Genomic DNA, 19,900 nt, shown 5'->3' with positions numbered 1-19,900 from the left:
ATTCCCACCGGTTGGCTAGCTCGTGGTGCAGCAGCACGCGCTCTTTAAACGAGGGAGAGATGAGAGGGAGCCCCTTCCGGGAGAACCCGACGCGTGCGATATGCGCGGCCAAGTACGAATGCCGGCGCACATGGCGGAAGCGCGCACGAACAACAGCCCTGCAATGTACGGTGCAGTACGTACCTATACGTCGCACATATGGGGCTGGAAGGGAGGCTGAATTCAGCTACCTGTGTTGGCCACACCTTGCTATACTATACTATACTATACTATACTATACTATACTATTCTATACTATACTATGCTATACTATACTACCCGCCAGGTTAGGCTGTCCCGGACGACGCAGGCCACTTTCGGGGCAGCCCTCTGCCAATCGAAAGGAACGTCACTTGCACGTGTCGACAGATATAAACTGGGGTGTTCAATATTGAAACTTTACCACCGTGGCTCACCTTAATTGGTAAGCGAAGGGCATGAAAGGTGTCAAGTTTAATGAAAGCTCGCCCATTATCCAGGAGCACATAATTTTTCCGTGTAGTCTCCACCAGAGGCAGTGCACTACCGGTGCGCTACAAACCGCTGTGGTGCACTGCAACACCGGTGCATTACGCTGGGCACCGGTGCACTATGCTCAACACCGGTGCACTATAGGCTCAGCACCAGAGCACCATTGTCGACACCGGTGAACTATGTTCGGCGCCCGTGTATACTACACTCGGCACCGAGGTACTACATTCGGCACTGGTGCCATGCACGGTATCGTCGCCGAATAATGGGGCCGGCTGTACTGCCTCGACACCGGATCTCAGGCTGTATACTCGGGGAAGATAACACACGAAAGGAAAGCGCTTCTTCACGTTAGAGGAATATGTCTACAATGCAATGAGTCGCTCGTGCCATCAACAGCCATTCCCGTTACTACATGCGACCGCGTGAAGAAACTATTGTGCACCATTGGCGAATGCGTATCCCCACTGATCGGGACTTATACGAAAAGTGATGCGCTGACAGCGAGGAGGACACTGCGCGAGATTTCATCTGAATGCAACGAGTTTCGATTCCTTCGCTTCGTATTAAGAAGAGGTTTCGAGCACCCTTCGAGCAACACGTGCTCGAGTGTACGTGCACAGAGAGAGAGAGAGACGGACCCGCGAGTCAAATAAATCCCTCCGGCAGTTGACTCGCCGAACGCTGCCGCAACCGATTACTGCGCTGTGCCAGCTGCGCGCAGGGAACGCTTTCCGATGACCCCGGCGCGGCTATTCTCCGCCGCAGCGGGAAGTGGCCGTCAGAACGCTCACTTTTTATTCCCAGCCCACACACTGCGGGCAGAGTCGTCGGCGCGGGCGGCACTGCGGTGCACAATACAGCCGCGGTGCACGCAGGCCGCCTGCTACCGCCCCGGAATAATAATAATAATAAAAAAACCTGTCGCGTCCCCCCCCCCCCCCCCCTTTCTTCGTGTTTGAGCGACCGGCGGAACAAACATTCGGCTTAATCGACCCGCGACGCTCGTGTCTGACCGCGTTATATGTCGTTGCTCGACCCGCACAAGGCACTCCATGTTTTTCAACGCACATGTGAGATCGGCCGGTCGACGGAACTGAAATACGTGGCACGCGTTTACATGAACTCGGGTTGGGAGCATTTACACGACCAATGCTCCTTCGACAGACTTCCGGCACAAGTTCTGCTCAGTATAATAGCATCCACGTTATCGTCGGAATCGATGGCTATGTCACCCAGACAGCGCGCTTAGTGCAGCCGCATCGCAGTAACTTGAACCCGGAGGAGATCGGGAAGTTGGTCGTATAATCGAGAGTTCGAATTAAGGGCAGTCCGATTTGTGTCCCCTAATCTACACGTGATGTCCACAAGACGAAAGCATCAGTTATTACACGAGCTCGACTTAACGAGGTTCTACTCCATTTGCAGCTTGCGCCGAACATAGTACAATTATTTTACCACGAAGGCTGGAAGACCTTATGAGACCGGAAGCGGGCAGAGTGGGTGAGGGAAGAAACGCGGGTTAATGACATCCCAGTCGAAATCAAGAGGAAGTAGTGGGCTTGGACAGGGCATGGGATGCGAAGGCAAGACAACCGCTGGTCCTTAAGGGTAACGGAGTGGATTCCAAGAGAAAATAAACGTAGCAGGGGGCGGCAGAAGATTAGCTAGTGGGCGGATGAGATGAAGTTTTCGGGGATGAGGTGAATGCAGCTGGCAAAGGACAGGGTTAATTGGAGAGACACGGGAGAGGCCTTTGCCCTGCAGTGGGTGTAGTCAGGCTGATGATGATGATGATGATGAAGGCTGGAAGACACTGCCGTCCTCCATTCCGCCAACAACCGGTATCCGCGGCACCAGAAAAGCGAAGTTTTCGACAGTGAGTGCAGGAGTAAAGAAATATACGAAAGCAACGAATATTGAACAAAAAAAAAACAACTTTATGCCGAACGCTGACCGCGTAGTCTCGCATGCGACGCTCCAGCCTCGACCCTAAACTAAATGCCAGCGCCATCCTGGAGATCAACTTCACTGAGACACTAGGCGAGCACTCCTTGCGGCTTCCCTTATAAAAATGGTCTATAGACAGTTTATAGACGTCTCATAGACTCTAGTGCCTTCCTATAGATATTTCTTTTTGTCTATTCACAGTCTAAAGACTGTCTATAGACAAAAAACTACTAAAAGTGTACGGCCATAAAGCAATGGATCGTCTATATACTGTGTATAGGATTTGTATTGCCTAGACTGTTCTCTAGGGCTTGTCTATAGACAGTTTATAGACAAAAGTCTATGGAGAGTATACAGACTGTCTAAAGAAATTTTTGTAAGGGTTAACTGCGTGTGCGCTGAAATCAGTTCGCAGTGAGACCTCACTCATGCGTACAGCAACGGCTGCGCGCACTCAACGAAACTTGACGACCGGTAGGGTGCAGGACGCACGCCTACGGGAGCAGCATAAGCATGTCGTCGTCACTACGAGGCAAACGGCGGCACTGGTTTCGGCGAAAATAATTTCAAGCTCTTCTCCCGTGTGCCACTACAGCGCACGGGGCGAGGACACAAATGCGCTAAATAAAGCTCGTACCGTTCGTGCGGCGTACAACGACGAAAAAGTGACTCATACCACGTCGTTGTGCCGCCGCAGCAGGCAGGCACGCGGACCGGACGCGGTCCTCCGGCAGCCACGAAAGGGCAACGTGTCGATGCCCGCGCCCCCAACGCTCGTGGCCAGTGCCTCGCGTTACCGCTATACGGGGTGCTCTGTTTCACTCGATGCCTTACAGACACTAACAGATACGAAGCACCAGTTTTTGAAGTTGGTTACCGGGACAGGCGGGTAATTCCTGAGGCATATCTGTTAATGTTCATTAATAATAATAATAATAACAATAATAATTGGTTTTTGGGGAAAGGAAATGGCGCAGTATCTGTCTCGTATATCGTTGGACACCTGAACCGCGCCGTAAGGTAAGGGATAAAGGAGGGAGTGAAAGAAGAAAGGAAGAAAGAGGTGCCGTAGTGGAGGGCTCCGGAATAATTTCGACCACCTGGGGATCTTTAACGTGCACTGACATCGCACAGCACACGGGCGCCTTAGCGTTTTGCCTCCACAAAAACGCAGCCGCCGCGGTCGGGTTCGAACCCGGGAACTCCGGGTCAGTAGTCGAGCGCCCTAACCACTGAGCCACCGCGGCGGGTATGTTCATTAATAGCGTGGCCTAATCTGCAATCCTCGGTCAGCGCGACCGAAAATCGAACCAAATAACGCTTACCGAGGTAGCCGTCACTCGACATGTGCTTTCGCGCCATCGGTTGGCAGCCAACGGCATATATGTTATACAGCCTGTGCCTTCTGCTCAAGTTCACTCCGCTCATCAACTGGGTCGCCACACGGACAGAATAGCGTATACAACGCACATAAGATGCGCCCGGTGGCCGCAGCACGCGATTTTCGCGACTGCTACCTTTCTCGCAAGTGCCCTAATGCGCATATATGAGTCGGAGTTGCTTAATGAAACACGGAGTGGACCAGAGATTGGTCCCGATGAAGCGAACACCCTTTAAGATCCAACCAAATCCTCACGCTGGTCACGAGCGTCACAAGTTCTGACAATCTGCTCTAGAGCATCCGTGATGGCGGTGGCGCTAAGCGTGCGCGTCTTACGTTACTAGCCTTGCATTTATTAGGGCGAAAACTGCTCCGTAAAAAGCTAAATGCACTTCCTACCAATGTCCCGAAAATGCCAGCAGTGTTCACTTTTGAAAACCTCAAAGGTAGCTTCGCTATACAGCGCGCCCCTTATTTCGTGAACCCTCAGCGACACGTGCTATAAGACGTGCTGAAGGCGCGTTTATAGGGTTTATGGGGTCTATAGGGTTTCCTTCACGGCACCTTTGTTCTTCGATCCCCGCGCAAGGTACACACCCTGACAAAAAGAGAATGAGGCGGGCACAACATCGACCAAGAACAAAAACGGGTAATTCCTTTTGTACAGGCACTGCATGCACACACCAGTGCGTCCCGAATTTCCCACCTGGAAAACCGCTACATTCATACCTGGGCTCTCAAGTTTGCACAGCGCCCGGCCAACGTCAACGTGCGCGTGCATTGCGTCCAACCGTCTCTCCGATCTTCATACGCATACGTATATTTTCCAGCTCCCTCGACAAGTTCGTTGCACCGGCTCGGTGTGGTTAGCGCTGACCAAAATCGTATACACACCGGCAACGGGTGCAAAGAGACGACAAGAACTTGTTAGCGTTGTGGAAGCGTACAGCATCTTTGTCTGATCCCTGCTTCAGTTGGCTTTCGCTTGCCATTTCCATAACACGCAGCGACGTTTCTCTATCACTCTCTCTTATCTCACTTTTGGTTTATCGCGCAGTGCACATTTGGCGAGCCGGATTGCACAGGCCCGGCCGACCTCGCAACCGCCACCCTGTTACGGCCACCACCGCTGCACACAGGGTCACCGGGTCGTAAAGGCCACGATTATGGGCACGCGTCCTCCGCTGGTGCTGACGCCAGCGTCTCGGACGAAGCACGCACCATCCTTCTCGGAAGCCCGACGCAACGGCGACTCGGAGACAGATAGGGCTAAACGAAGGCAAGGTCTCGCTTTATGAGCTCGGGCTGCAATGGCACGCAACCTGAAAGCGAGTTGCAGCGCACGCAGCAACGGCATGTCCGGCGCATGCATCACCTGCGCGTACGACGACTTGAGGAGCTGCAGCGCTGGCGGGGGCGAGAAACAAACACTGGCCAGTGCACGCGGTGGTGGTGGTAAACATTTACTGACTATGTACAAGGAGGTGTTTGGGCCCAGGCTCTACGGCCCAGGTCCTCACAGATCTAGGTGGAGCTCCAATTCCGGAGCCCCAGTGGCGTCTAGCTCCACTCGCGCCCTGGCGACCAGGGTCCGCTGGGACTGTAGGTCATGGCAGCTGAGCAGCGCCGCCTCCCAGACCTCCTAGGAGGGTGGGAGATGAAGGATAGAGAAGGGCGGGGATTGGAAGGGCAGGCCGATACCATGTGGAAAACTCCCGGCGGCGGCCAAGACGAGCTTGTACAGCGCGGCAACTTCTGAGGGCAGTTTGCGGGGAAAAAATTAGGGAGCGCTTAATTGCATTACGTGTTTATAATGCGTTAGCATCGGAAGCCTTTGTACACTGCCATGCCATTTGAACGCGACAGCGTTAAGGAGTTCGGGACGCAGAGAATATGGCGTCGTCGTCGTTGGCCGTGAGCAAAAAATCAACGAAAAATACCCAGAGAAACAACCTCGGAGGCAAGTGGGCCACCTAGGTCACGTGGCCTTGTAGCATCATCACAACCTGCACACCGGATTACGAGCAAACTGCGCACCGTTGCAGTTAAATTAATGAGAGAGAGGTTGTTCGGGTAGAACAACGCGACGGACGGCGGCTTTTGTGCTAGTGGGACACATAAGGCTTTCGCCTTAAAAGCGCTCCTTTACGTCAGGGGGGAAAAGGGAGGCACAATCATTTCTGTAATCGGGTCCCTCGGCTGCCGCAGAGGCTGGAGTCCATATATCTACGCAGGCTCCGCGAGAAGTCTGCATTGTGAGTGGCAGTGAATGAAGCTCGCTTTTTTTTTTTAGGTCTTCCGGTGATACACCGAGTACTCGAAAGGCCATTCTCAGAGTTCAGATAAGCGCCCACGATGCCGCCCATGGCTGCTGTAGCTCGCGGTGCGAGCAGGCACGCAAAAATGCGAAATAAACAAACGCGGTACCGGAAGCGTGAACACATTTTCTCCAGTTTCGGCAAAAAGGCGTCCCGTGTACTAGCCGCCCCAGTAAGCGCACTTTTCGCAGTGGTTCCTGTCGATGAGTGACCACCTTTTGCGCCACGATTATCGCATTCTTCGTTTGCGCCCTGATAAATATTGACACGCATAGGGTCCGCGAAAACTGCGAGCAATATCGTCGGTGCTGCGTGCTTATTTTGGGCAATGCTAAGAAAGAACACTGCGGACGCCTGAGACACTGGAAAACGGGAGAACCAACTGGAAGAACACAACGTACAAACGAAAGAATCGAAAGAAAGAAAGAAAGAAAGAAAGAAAGAAAGAAAGAAAGAAAGAAAGAAAGAAAGAAAGAAAGAGAAGAAGGAAAGCTCTCGACAGCGCCTCTGTGTTAAGATCGGAACGCAACGAAGCGGTCACGGGGCTGCAGAACCATCGGCCAAGAGCGCGGCCACATCAGCGGCGGCGGCGCGCTCCGCTTGTTCACATTTGATGAACCCGCGACCTTCATTAGGCGCGGCCAGCCCCGTGCGTGGGCAGCCTGACCGGACGTGGATGGAGGCGCGCGGTTTCGCCACCGCCGCTGTCGGCGCCGCGTGGGAGGGAGGCGTCGGAGCCGGGCTTACAAACCGGGCTCCGGCCACACATCGATGGCGGCGGAAGGTTAAGGTTCGCCAGGAGCGGTGCGCGGAGGCTGCGCCGCCGTACACTCCTGCCGCTACCGCGCATGCGTCGTGTATAAATCATACGCAGGGGGCTGGTTGGGTGACGGCGCGAAAGTAAGAAGACAAAATAACCGGAGGGGACACTTACGCTCCGCCTTAAGGGTACGACGCGATAGCGTTACTGGGTTATTGCCCATGTATACAGAATTGGCAATTCTCTACTTAGCATTCACAGATCCCTGGCAGTTCTCATACCACACCTGGCGCAGTGGTGAAGCGGTTAAGCTACGCGCCAATGCTCTGGAATGGGATGGCAGGTGCTGCCACCGGTGAGGCCTGTGCGACCCGAGTTGCTCTTACCGAGCAACCTCCAGCGAGAAACTGTCACCTGCCACGGTGCGCAGTTTGCTCACAATCCGGTGGGCAGGTTCTGATGACGCCATCAGGTCACGTGACCTAGGTGGCCCACCTGCCTCCTATAGGTTGCTTCTCTGGAGATTACGGCGACGCCGGATTTACAGCGGCACGAGCTCCTTAACGCTATCGCGTTCAGAAAAAAAAAATGCTGACACTCACGCGGAACGCTATAGTGCGGATGCTGCAGAAGTGCCTTCCGGAACGTCGATTTCCCACAGAAACCTACGTATGCTATCTACCGTCCACTATTTCATGCTGTTCGTCGTCGTCTTGTTATTCCTCACCTGGATAACCTGAGCAGCCTACCTTCCCAACAAGGTAATACTTATTACGCGGTTATCATGTACTAAGAGCATGCTCCTAAAAATAAATGTGACTGATGTACATCGCTGTATACGGGCGGACGCAAAAACGACAGCTATGCATAAAAAGTGTAACGCCATAACGTTGTCAACATACCAATTCTGGTGAGGCATATCTAGCACAGTTAGCAGATTAAAGAAAGCCCGGTAATACTAAACAATAAAGCACTTACACTAGAGGCGTCGATTACGTGGAAGGCACTTTTTTTTTTGCTGTCCGTTTTCTCATTCTCGCCACGACTCGGTATCCTAAGGAGTGTCCTGAGACAAGCTCTTATACGTTCAGCAAGTCCACCTATATAGTCGCCACTAATCCCTTGCCGCGTACTAGTGTCTAGATGGTGCTGCGTAAGCCTAGCTTGAAAGCGGCAGCAGATACTTTTAAAAGTATGCAACACGTTCGCCGTACGCTTCCCTGCAGCAAACAAATAAAAATACGCGAATGCTTAAAAGGGGAAAAAAAATAGAAGAAACGACAGACGCCGTAAGACGCCTAATCTCGCAGCGCCAGTTGAGTCGCTTTTCTCGAGAAGCCATACGCGGTCCACAGACGTGACCAAATCACTGCGGCACGCTGACTCGCTAAACAAACTTCGCGCGCCTAAGTAGCGCAGGAATAAGTTGTCCACGTGTACTGCGGCGAATGACTCCGTCCATTCAGTTCTCCTGCATCGTGCGAATGAAGCGATGAATAACGGAAAGCGGGGAAAAAAATTCTTAGCCTCGAACCTGCGCGACAGCAAAGAGCCTTCACGGCGTTCTGCTTGAATAAACACCACGTATGCCAAGCGCGAACGTTTCGACTACACTTCTGTTTTGCATGTATGTGCCTACAAGGTGACGCAACAAACACCGCGCCGCCAGACGGCGCTGGACGCGACGTTACGACAAATGACAAGAGCCAAGTTTTCGAGCAACAGCTCAACGAGGCTCTTGGCTTCACTGCTTTCTTCCCCCAGACAAGAAGTGTCCCAATTTCATGGTCCGGCAGTCGTCAAACAATGGAGCAAATCAGGACCCGCGAGGGGGAGGGTGGCTGTCGTCACGTGGCTCGCAGCGTTGCGGGGATTTTCCTCCCGCCCGTACTCACGCCCACACTCGACGCTCACTATCTTCCTATCTCATTCAGCGCAGAGTTGCAGAACTCGACGCACACTGCGACGTCAGCCAGAGACGGGCATGCATCGGCCGAAGGGACATCCCGCCGCTGCACGAAGGAGGGAGCAGATATCTTATCTCGCTCCAAAGTGCCCCCGCGGGCGACCACGACGACGCAGGCTGGGCCGGGCGCAGGCCGCGTCCGGCATCCCCCAGCGAAGCGCACTCCGTCGAACCGGGGACACGGCGGCGCTTATCTCCAGTCGACAACGGAATGAGCACCGCCGGAGGAGGAGTCTCCGTTGTAACCGGGAGAAGGATAAGGTGGCCGTCGGCAGCACTATGACCTCGCCTCGGGCGCCTTCCGTTCTCAGAGCCAACCAATTCGCTCAGCAAGAAGTGTACTTCTAGGATACCTGTCATTCTCTGACGATGACGGATTAAGGAGGTCGTCTCGGAAGACGGGGCATGTTACCGCCTTTTCTCCCGCTGTCCTGGGAAACAGTCTTATGTCAGAAAGCTGCCCATACCGACTCCTCCTGAAAGAGCATGTTATATAGCTTGAGCGCAAGAGGGCTCCCCCCGAAGGATGACCACAAATACGCCGGTTCTCCCTGTCCACGGGCCTGGACTGGCGCTACAAATCGATCCATCCCACCCCACACGCACAGGAAACAGACTCAGCATCATAAGGGACGCCACGGCGTTTCTCTCCAGGAGCACCGCGGAACTAGCGCTCGGCAATATTAAATCCGACCCCATTCCTATCGGCAGCACAGGACACCTCAAGGCTCAGCACTCACTCTTTTCCTCTTCAACCTCAGCCTCATTACACCACCGCGGTAACTCGCACAAACCCCCGACATTCATCATTCGCTCACGCGGATGACATCACCCTGTGGGTATACACTGGCAGCGATAGAAGCCCTGCAGCGGGAGGTTTATGAGAGAGCCCCACGTCTAAGGGGCAGAACTGGAATACTCACCCCAAGCATCACAACTTCTACTACACCGCAGCAACCCCCACGAAAAGGGAGGCCCCATTACTCTCAAGTCCGCGCAGGGGCACTAGAAATTAAGGAAGTCAGGACTATCCAGGTACTGGGGATGCACATTCAGAGCAATCGCCGGAACTCGGAGGTCTTGGCCCGACAACTACCTACGTATAACAAACTGTCAGGTTGATGAAGCAAATCGCCGCTCTACGACACGGCATGATGGAGGCCGATCTCTGCGGTCTTGTCCAGGCATTTGGTACACGGAATGCCTGGACACACACATTTGGAATGACTGGACAACACGGCTTGGGACGAATGCCATATACGTCCCACGCCGAACTCCCAGCACAAGAAATACGGACACTATCCCACAACAATACAAGCGGACGCTGCGGAACACTAGGGCGGCGGGGGAGAGAGCGCGCAGCGAGGAACCCTAACAGGGACCGGTAAGCTAGTATCCGCGGCAACATATGGTACATCGCCAGAAATGGCGGGGGAAGCAGCAATAGTTTTCGCTGTAGCTTCGACTCGCGCCGACTTTATCCTCATGCTATTCTAAAACAGCCATACGCAACTTTGCGAAAGGCCGAGTCTATCCCACCACCCTCTTCCTTCTCAGCACCATCACTACCCCCTTGGCCCCATAACCCCGGTATGTGTTCCGGCCCACTCCTTCAACCCATGCAATGAGGTCGTCAACAATTATGCCCGGGGATGCGTCAGCCGGGCTGTGGGCCACCCGAACTTGCGTTCTGCGAGGGATCGGTTGGTCGAATACCATGACACCGCCCTACACCACCGCCTCGAGCGACAGTTCTACACCTCAAATTCCCAAGGCCCAGTCAATCACCTGGCGCCGCCTTCATACCTATACTCATTTCCTTTCACTCTCGTCCATCCTGGCCAATATTCCCCAGAATGTGTTAAGTGTCAGGAGCCAGCCACCCAAGATAACATAATTAAGGACTGTTCAGGACCTGCCCCCTCCGTACTAAACGCAGGTCTGAACCTCCGGGCGGCGGAAGGCCGGGCTGCTCAGCGCCAGTCCAAGGGCTCCCGGGCACCTAGCACGGACTCAAGAGGCTCCACAGGCCTTCAAATAAATGTTTACCTTCCTTCTCTGCACGCGGCACGCACGAATGGTCATGTGCAATTGATGAACTACGCAGATCATGGCACGCCACCCTACGCCACTGCACCCCCCCCCCCCCCCACACACACACACACAACAAAATTGCTTTGAAGTTGACTGCGTTCGCGGGTCTGTGAGGTACGATCGTTATAGCTAGCAACGCACGTGCAGAGGGAGCATATAACTAACAGCTGCACGGAGCAGCCGCTAACGAGCACCGACATCTCTCGAACTGCGTGATAGGGGGCGCACAACACAGCATTTTGAGAACGGAGAAGTGATCTGCTGGGTCGATGAAAAAGAAGGAGAAGGACACCACAATCGGAGCAACGAATAGATGATGACTTCGCTGCAGCGCTATACGGAGAGGCGGAAATATTACACAAATAATAAAGAGAACCTATTCCAACACGGCAGCCAATATCGGCCAGCGAGACAGAGATCAATAAATAACAAGGCGGGAGAAGAGCAAGGCAATAGCGAACGAGTCGATGCAGCAGGGCGGGAAGCCAGTCATCGCGCACAAAAAACCGCTCAGCGTGCGTTTCGTAACAACTGGGGCCCAGGAAGAGGAGAAAGGCGAAACGAACCGAAACGAAAGAGCACGCGGCGCGCGAGCTGCACAGCGCATGTGATCAAGACGCGTCGAACCTCTGGCTATGAAAAAACAGACACGCAATAAGAAAAAGAAATCAGTAAACCGCGTCAGCTATGCGGGGGAGGAGGCTGCGAAGCCTCGAAGTCGATGACAGGACTACACATGCGGGCCCACTTCCCACCCACGCAGTGAGCGCTCGCTTTGATTGGTTTCCACGCGCCAACCGAGCAATTTCGAAACCCGCGCTCGCTTAGCTCCACGGTGGCTGCCTCAGTTATCCTCTATACGCTAGCCCTCGAAGCGAGTCAGTATGCACACGCGTTGTAAAGCACCGCCAATCAGACACGTTCTCTTTGGCGCCGTCAAAGCCACCATTGTGCGCGTCGGGACTTCGATGACGACGCTGTCGAAACGCGGTGCGCGTGAACGAACCGTGGCATCAACAGTTCGTTTCCTCCTTCTATCCAGCGGTGAGCAGCGCCAGCAGGTTTGATACACCCGCGAAAGAAAAGAATAACAAAGAAAGAAAAGCAGTGCGCCACCGTTCAAACCACTCAAGCGTGCATGCACGTATATACGCATACCAACAGGCCGCAGGCACGAGCCCATCCAGTCCACTTGCGAAATGGACACACGCGCTAGGAACAACGCAGCCGATCGCTATTCGGCGCAGCATAAGTAACGGCTGAACACCGGCTAATACACACTAATACACAAGCACGTGCCCATGCACTCCCACGATCGAGAAGCTTTCTATTCCTAACTGCGCCAGTTCCGGACTTCGTGAAGCGGCGCGCTTTAACATCCCCGGCATACCGCAACTGTATTAGCGCCCCTTTCAGAGCTCCTTTAAGTGTCGCCCGAATTGTTGTACTGCAGGACCTGCGTTAACACATTTGAAACCAAATTTGTACGTTGGCGCACTGCGGGCTTTGTCCCTGCAAACATGGTCAGGCTACCAAGCGTTGTATTATCTTCGACATCTTCAGAAAAGTTTTTAAATGCCATATCTTATCGGGATCTGGATGAGGTCGTAAAAGAAGCTAGCAGTGGGCATATGCACCACCTGGATAATTCATCCAGAATGGGAATCTTTCTCTTTTGACACACCCGCCGCGGTGGCTCAGTGGATTGGACGCTCGGCTACTGATCCGGAATACCCGGGTTCGACCCCGACCGCGGCGGCTGCGTAAGGCGCCCGTGTGCTGGGCGATGTGAGTGCACGTTAAAGATCCCCAGGTGGACGAAATTATTCCGGAGCCCTCCACTACGGCACCTCTTTCTTCCTTTCTTCTTTCACTCCCTTCTTTATCCCTTCCCTTACGGCGCGGTTCAGGTGTCCAACGATATATGCGACAGATACTGCGCCATTTCCTTTCCTCGAAACAAAAACCAATATATCCTCTACGCACCATCAACAACAAAAATAAGCATCGACATTCTTCGACGATGAAAACACGAAAGTATATTCACGAGCAAATTTCATCTACTAATCGATAAGGGCTATACAATAAGTTAATTATCAAAAATGTCAATCTAATTGTATTACAGCATGGCCGAGGAATAAAAATCTACTATCTGGCGAAAACGACACAACACAGAAAAATACCGACAATTACTCGTAATGTAACGAGTAACAGTATGCACGATTTCGCGATAACTAACACTATTCAGAACACTCACTTAACCAACAAATAATAACAGAAGTAACGGAATGAATAACTGGGTAACTCTACCCAGAAGATATCGAAGAGCCAAATACAGCAGAAAATGGCAATCAGGCACGCAGTGGCACCAAAAGGAAGAAATCATTTCGGCCGCGTTTCGATGGAGGCGAAATGCAAAAGGCGCCCGTGCGCTTTGCGATGTCAGATGGTGGTCGAAATTATTCCGAAGCCCTCCATTGTGATCACTGCGGCCTCTCACAACAAATTTGCATATTTTTTTTGTTTACACCAGAACATCAATTACCCATCTCAGCTGACTTTGCGACCAGAAAATCCCGTCAACCTGAATTCAAATGTAACATATGATGCTGCTGAGCTCATTTATTTCGTTCAGTCTTCTTACAAGAGCGTTAGAGCACTTTAATCCTGGTTGGTTACGCCTAAACACTTCGCCGCCGCGCAAATATATGCGCGCAAGGTTCACGGGCACACAGTGAGAGGACGCGGCCGCTTCTTGCTGCACCCCACAATGCGCCAATGCGTTCCGAGGAAATGGCTACAGCGAAAGAACCGCCGATACGAGAGGCGCCAATGGAAGGAGCCTCGAAATTGCCGCCGCGATAACAGGAGACCTATATGCGCCCACTCGCGATCCCATATATAAACGCCAGGCAGGCCCCACTATCGGCTATGACGTCACTGGCGTCAGCTACTCGGCACCTTATCGGAGCAAAAAAATAAAAGAAGGAAGAACGTAGCGAGACGCCCGTCACTCATCGACGCCGCAATCGAGCGACGCCAAGCGGCGGAGGCGAAATCAAGTGACACAGGGGTCCATGGAGAACACGCGTAGAGACCGTGCTCACGCGCGACCCGGTCACGAGATAAGCCGAGCCGTAGTCTTCTTTTTAGTCGAGCTATATACGGAACGCCGAGGCGATAATACTGGCGAAAATGCCACAATGGAAAGAAGAGGCACGCTGTGCTATCAGGCAGACACTGCAGGCGAGTGAAGTCTTCGTTACACAGCTTGCTACGCGCCGAGCTAAGCGGACGGACAGGCAGCGCCACGATCATTCGTGCGACGTATACAATGTTCACATCGGCCCATATTATGCGTTCACTGCGTTGCTCAGAGATACTGCGGCAGGTTCACGGCCCAGTCTGTACGCAGGGTTCAATAAGCCCACTGCGAAAAGTTCGCCGTTTTTTTTCTCATTATTTTCTCGCCATTCCACTACAGCCGTAGCCGCGCTGTACAGGCAATAGTGTGGACGTCACGCTCCCAGCACTTGCGGCAGAATCTGAAAACCGCGAGAAATACGAGAAAAAACAAAGGACATCGCGGGAACGCCAAAACGCACCCGAAGTGACAGTCTCCCAGCTTGTGGCCAGTTCGCGCATCTTCAGAATGGAAGCGCTGGTCTTCGTCTTAAATAATCGTGTCCGGCAAAAGAAGCCAGGCTGCATGGTTTGCTCCTCAGCCGTACAGTGGAGCAGTCACGGGAACGCTCTCTAAGGTAAGCCTTGCCCTCACCTTCCAAGACCTTCTGGTCTTTCCGGAAGCACTACACGAGTGAGAGGCAAGCCTCTGCAAGGAAGACTGCTCCCTGTATCCCTTGGCGCAACACGGTCGTACATCTCGCACCTACTCGTGAAGCGGGGCCCCGTCAAACAGTCCTTGTCAAAAATACCGCATGCAACAACCACGGTCGTTCGATCTCCCATCTCTCCGCATACAATGATCGTCCCGATGCGCACACAGAGACTATACTATCGATATGTACCGCGCTCCTACAGGCGCGCTGCATAAGTGAGGCTACATAAAGTAATTTTTGCTGTTGCCAGCTCTCAGCAAGAATTCTTATGTCGCCACAAGCCCCTCATAGTCTGTGACGAGGCTCACCTACCGTTAAACATACGAGAGAGAGAGAAAGAGAGTTAAGGGCGGAAACACACTTCAAAATTATTCGAGAAACGACTCCACCCTTTAGGTTTTTCCTCGATTTACTGGTTGCGTGTATACACGTGGATCAGGATATATGTGGCGGCTTTCCTTCCCGAGACGAAAAGTTCGGCGTAACGACATGTCGCAGAGTATATAGCTTTACCATCGCCGAGATGAGCTTCTACACGCGTTCATGCCCTGACGTATACAGACAGACATTGCAAGTGGCGACGCATGCACTTCCTCCAGGTACTGCCATTATAGACACACATTTATTTGCGCGTTAATAAACGAATGACGGTAAACCTCATTTATAAAGCTCCGAAAAAAAAAACTGACTTCGCCTTTCGACCCTTCTTCCAGCTACACGCACACGTATGTGGTACTTCTAATAACGGACTGCTGGGCGAGCTGCTGGAGAACGGCGGCCCAAGACAGAGCAACACATGCGCAATGTGTTGTCTCGTTCCTTGCGCCGTCGTCGTTGCGGCGCCGTTCCCTAGTACTACACACGTGGTATGCAGACAAATATAGTGCCCGCTTTGTCCTTTCATGGAAACCAACCTGTTACCGGCCAACGTGCGCGCCTATACCGCAGCCGGAGGTCCCCAGATCTGGGAAAGGTCAAGGTCAGCAAGCCTGACCTCGGCGACACGCTCGAAGGTTGCCCTTAATCTCATTTGACATCGCCAGTGGCACCCCTCTCGTTGCGCCTTTAAAGGTGGAAATTAATGTGGAGGCCATCACTGCGCCTTCTCTTTTAAGCAGCGCATCTCGCAACTTTGCTCTATCTCGGGCGAAATTTCGGCGTTCGCTGCACGCCCGATCCTCTCTTTCTCTCTCTCTCTTTTCTCCCCCATAAATGCAGCAAGGCCACGAGAAATCGCGAGAGAGTTCGCTCAATTGAAACTCGCACAAACGCCGCGGTTACCGTTACGCGATCAGTCAGTGGTTGCCGCTTTAATAATGCGCCGCGAGGGCGTGCCATTCTACGGTCTTCCGCAGCGGTGCACAATGGAGCTCACGAATGTACGCGCACTGCAGCCACGGACCAGTTTGCCGAAGCGAACGAGGCTGCGCGGGCTCGCCATCAGGTCGCGGTTTTCCCTTTCTTCGCGGTAGGGAATTCCGGTTTCCCGGAACCAGGGTTCACACATCGCTTAAGACGGCGACACGAAAGCGCGCAGGAAGATCGATGAACGCATTATGCTCCAGCTCAGGTGAGAGAGAATTTGAAAACCGGGCATTTCGCTTCCAGGTAAACGACACGCGGATCGCGAAGCAGCTGATGGGCTTCGCTGTTCCAGGCAACTGCAAAGTGCGGACGAATGAAGAGAAACATGTGTGCGCGAGGTTAGGGAAGCAACAAACGTGAACTGCTCGACGCTCAACGCCGCGTCGTAATAAAATTGCTTCTCTCTCGCCAATTATCCCTGCCCTGTGCCAGCTGTGGCCACCGTAACCGAGCAAGGATTACCAGTATCAACTGTGGGACTACAATAATCGTTTCACGAAGACAACTTCGCCTCTGAGCGTAGGAAAACAAAACAATGCTTCCCGCCAACACAAAGCTCAAGAATTGACCTCAAGAACCCATCACGTCACTTGCGTGCCATCGGTATCAATTTTTTTCTTCCTTTCACGCAAACCCGGTGAGTGTTATTTCATGTCGCAGCTGGGGAGGGTATTGTTGTGTAAGCTAGCGATTGCAGTAAGCATTTCTCCAAACAGTCACCGTGGTTGCTTGCACGTCTTTCCACACAACGAAGTCGAGAAATGGCCGCCCGTATTATGATAATTTTATTGAGGGTTTCTAACGCCATGTGAAAAAACCCAGGAAAAAAAGAAATATGACCCCACGTTTCCCCGATCACTTGTTTCTGAAACTTGGTGTTTTTGATGTTACAGTTTCCAACGGCTGAGACGCCGTGTGCAATTTTTTTTGTACACGCCAGCAGAAAACTAAGAGTTGTTGGTGTTTCGATTCGTAGAAATTGCCGATGATTGTCTTTCTTGAGACCCGACACTACATAAGCTGACACTTTTTTAACAAATGCTACGCGGTGCGTGAAAGGGTAATCCCGTGACAGTCTTCAGATGGGGGGCTGAGGCATATCTCAATCCAAGGCCCCCCAGCCGGACCTAAACGGACCCAGCTACGCAGCCAGCCCAGATAGCGGACGGGAAAACACCACCGTCGCCGCCATACAGGCCGCAATGGCAGGCGCCGTTATCGGGACGTAGTGGGGACGGAGCCACTAGCCTGCGTCCAGAGAGATAGCACGCCTCGCCAGACAAACGAGGCCATAAACGATTCCGGCAGAGCCAGCTAGCTGTCCAGGCCTCGGCACGATGCATGGCTGCGCCTTGGACGTGCTATCCCTCGATTACAGAGCCAGGCAGCCTGCCTCGTATGGCCCCCACCCCCCTGCGTTCCTCTACTCGCGCTCTTTATTAAGCGAAAGTGCTGAAAAGGGCACGTCATACAGTGTGCAACAGAGACCAACCGAAGGGAGTAACGGAGACTCAATTTTCGCAGAAAGGTTCTGGAATGCGGCCTCGAAGTCTCCTCCAGCGCTGATCACGCCGACGGCGTCGCACGTACCGATAGAGACGTGTATACCGTATGAAGTGCCATTAGTATTTTGGGGCAGAGCTATTAATTTTTTATGAGCCTAATTAACAAAGAGGGGCATCAAGCACGCAGCAGTGGAGTGCTCCGCATTAATTTCCACCTCTGACGTTGAACCTAAATCGCAAAACGGACGGTTTTGCCGTTGACGTCCGTAAATCTCAGGAGGCGAATCGGGCTGCAGTAAACGGTCAGACCACGGTGACACCGTACTGGCTGCAAACGCCATACATCAATTAAAGCATGACGAAACAGGGTGGGGGGGACAAATACTTGATCAACTTAAGTCCGGTATGCACATGTGCCGCGATAATACAAACGAATTACAAAAATGTCCAGACCAGATTGGTCAGTTGTCGCGACTTCAAACGCTGGTCGTCGCGAGGACACCAGTGAGTTAAACTCAGGGCACCACAGTTGAAGGAGGCCACTGTCTTTCGACCGCATTGACCATTGCAGACGAAACGCCAACAATGCAACGAAACAAGCAATACGTCCAAACAAAATCTCCAACATCGACATCTGACAAGGCATTACGCGCGCATTCTGACAGTCTGTTTAGCGAACAGATGGATATACGTACGGAGTTTTCAACAACGCGCTCCTTCAGGCAACGTCTTGGTCCACGAAAACACTCTCAAGAAACGTCACTATTACGCAACCGTCCGACATCCGGCAGTCCGTACTACGTACGCGAGATCTGCAAGCAGCAAGAAAGGGAAAGAGTGCCTCCAGCTGGGCGGGTGAAGGAGCGCTTTATTGGCTCGTAGCAACAAGCTGACAGGACATGCCATGCGACGAGATGGGAGAGACCGAAAGAAGAAAAAAACGCGAAATTATAAAGCCACATCCACCACGGATGCACAGGAATGCGTCCACCAAGGTGTATTTCGCAGGAAACGGCACAGGAGAAATGAAAACAGAAAACGGGGCATGCATGAGAAGGAAAAGAAAAAAAAACAACGTTGCGAAACGAACGTTTCTCATGCGCGAGCACAAGAGGGGGAAAAAATGAGGAAAACGAAAGGGAACCACACGCGAGAGTACCAACTGCGACAACCGCGCACGAACACACACACACGCAACGCACATGCCTGCCGCGGTGACCGCGGCGCGCTGAGGCCCCGCCACGGTAACCTGGTAACAGATACAGAACACACATACCTGCCGGTGAAAAGCTCATGCGATGTAACCGGGTCGCCATTCCATTATCCGTAAGCGCGGTGGACGGCAGCCACCACGGCGACGACGACAACGAGGTTCACGGCGAAGGGAAAACAGCCGATGGCGGGGAGGGTGTTCTCTTTCCGTAGGCACTCAGTTACGCGTCACGACGCACATCTGACGATCCGTCGTATACAATCCTGCTCGGCGATGACAATCCGTGGGCACAACCTCGTCGCTGGGGCGAAGCTCGGCGCGCGAGGCTCCCTCGGTCGGTTCCTTTTCGTCCGACGACGTCCGCGCACTGTCGCAGACGATGTCTCGCACACACTGGGCTCACACTGTCGCCGTCAAAGGAGGGGCCGGAACAACACGACAGACGAACAAGTGCGGGGCACACGCCTCACAAACACGACGCCAGCAGCGCGCCGCCCGTACTACACTGCGTCAACGCCGGAGTACGCTCGCTGCGCTCGCCGCACGTCTGCTCGCGATCGACGGGAGGCGGTGGCGCCAAGCTTCCTCCGACGCCCGTAAAGCGGCGCCCCTTCCGGCAGCAGCTTCAAACGCGCATGCAGAGAGGGCGCTAGCTAATTCAACGCCGCCATGCGCGCCGCAGACAAATGCGATGTTATAGCTATGTGTTTTCTGAGCGCCCCAGGAGTGTAAGCAGCCACTGTAGCATCAGCAATGAAGTATTGGAAATTAAAAACGGCAGGCAAAGTATTAAAAAAAATTAAACGAAGTACTTAAGGCTGTTGTTGTCACTTATGTCATGGGCTTTATTGAACGGTGATCGAAGCGATACAAGAGCGCTTTGAAAGCAGTAGAGTGTACTGCAGGGGGTTTCATTTTTTTTTTTTTTGCATTGGAGAAAGAGTTCCACCCTCTTCTCCGAGCAAATGCTGTATTATCGTCTCGAATAAATCAAGACGA

At 53.0% G+C, this 19,900-nt stretch overlaps 1 protein-coding gene across 6 annotated transcripts in view; it reads right to left on the bottom strand.

Moving 5' to 3' along the window:
* The window catches only part of HDAC4 (histone deacetylase 4), a 256,523-nt gene that overhangs the window by 104,226 nt on the left and 132,397 nt on the right, over positions 1-19,900 (bottom strand). For 2 of the 6 annotated variants that reach the window (XM_077659444.1, XM_077659447.1), the window contains exon 1: positions 18,965-19,433. The exons of 2 other annotated variants lie outside the window; for them this stretch is intronic. In XM_077659444.1, coding sequence (XP_077515570.1) covers positions 18,965-19,004 — 40 coding nt within the window. In that variant the 5' untranslated portion in view covers positions 19,005-19,433. Of the gene's footprint in view, positions 1-18,964; positions 19,457-19,900 lie in introns of those variants that run through there. 2 more of the 6 variants (XM_077659442.1, XM_077659446.1) reach the window with 2 other exon arrangements.

The sequence above is a fragment of the Amblyomma americanum genome, chromosome 3 (assembly GCF_052857255.1).
Source record: "Amblyomma americanum isolate KBUSLIRL-KWMA chromosome 3, ASM5285725v1, whole genome shotgun sequence".
In the NCBI taxonomy this organism is placed as follows: Eukaryota; Metazoa; Arthropoda; class Arachnida; order Ixodida; family Ixodidae; genus Amblyomma; species Amblyomma americanum.
This window is presented reverse-complemented; position numbering and strand designations above follow the sequence as displayed.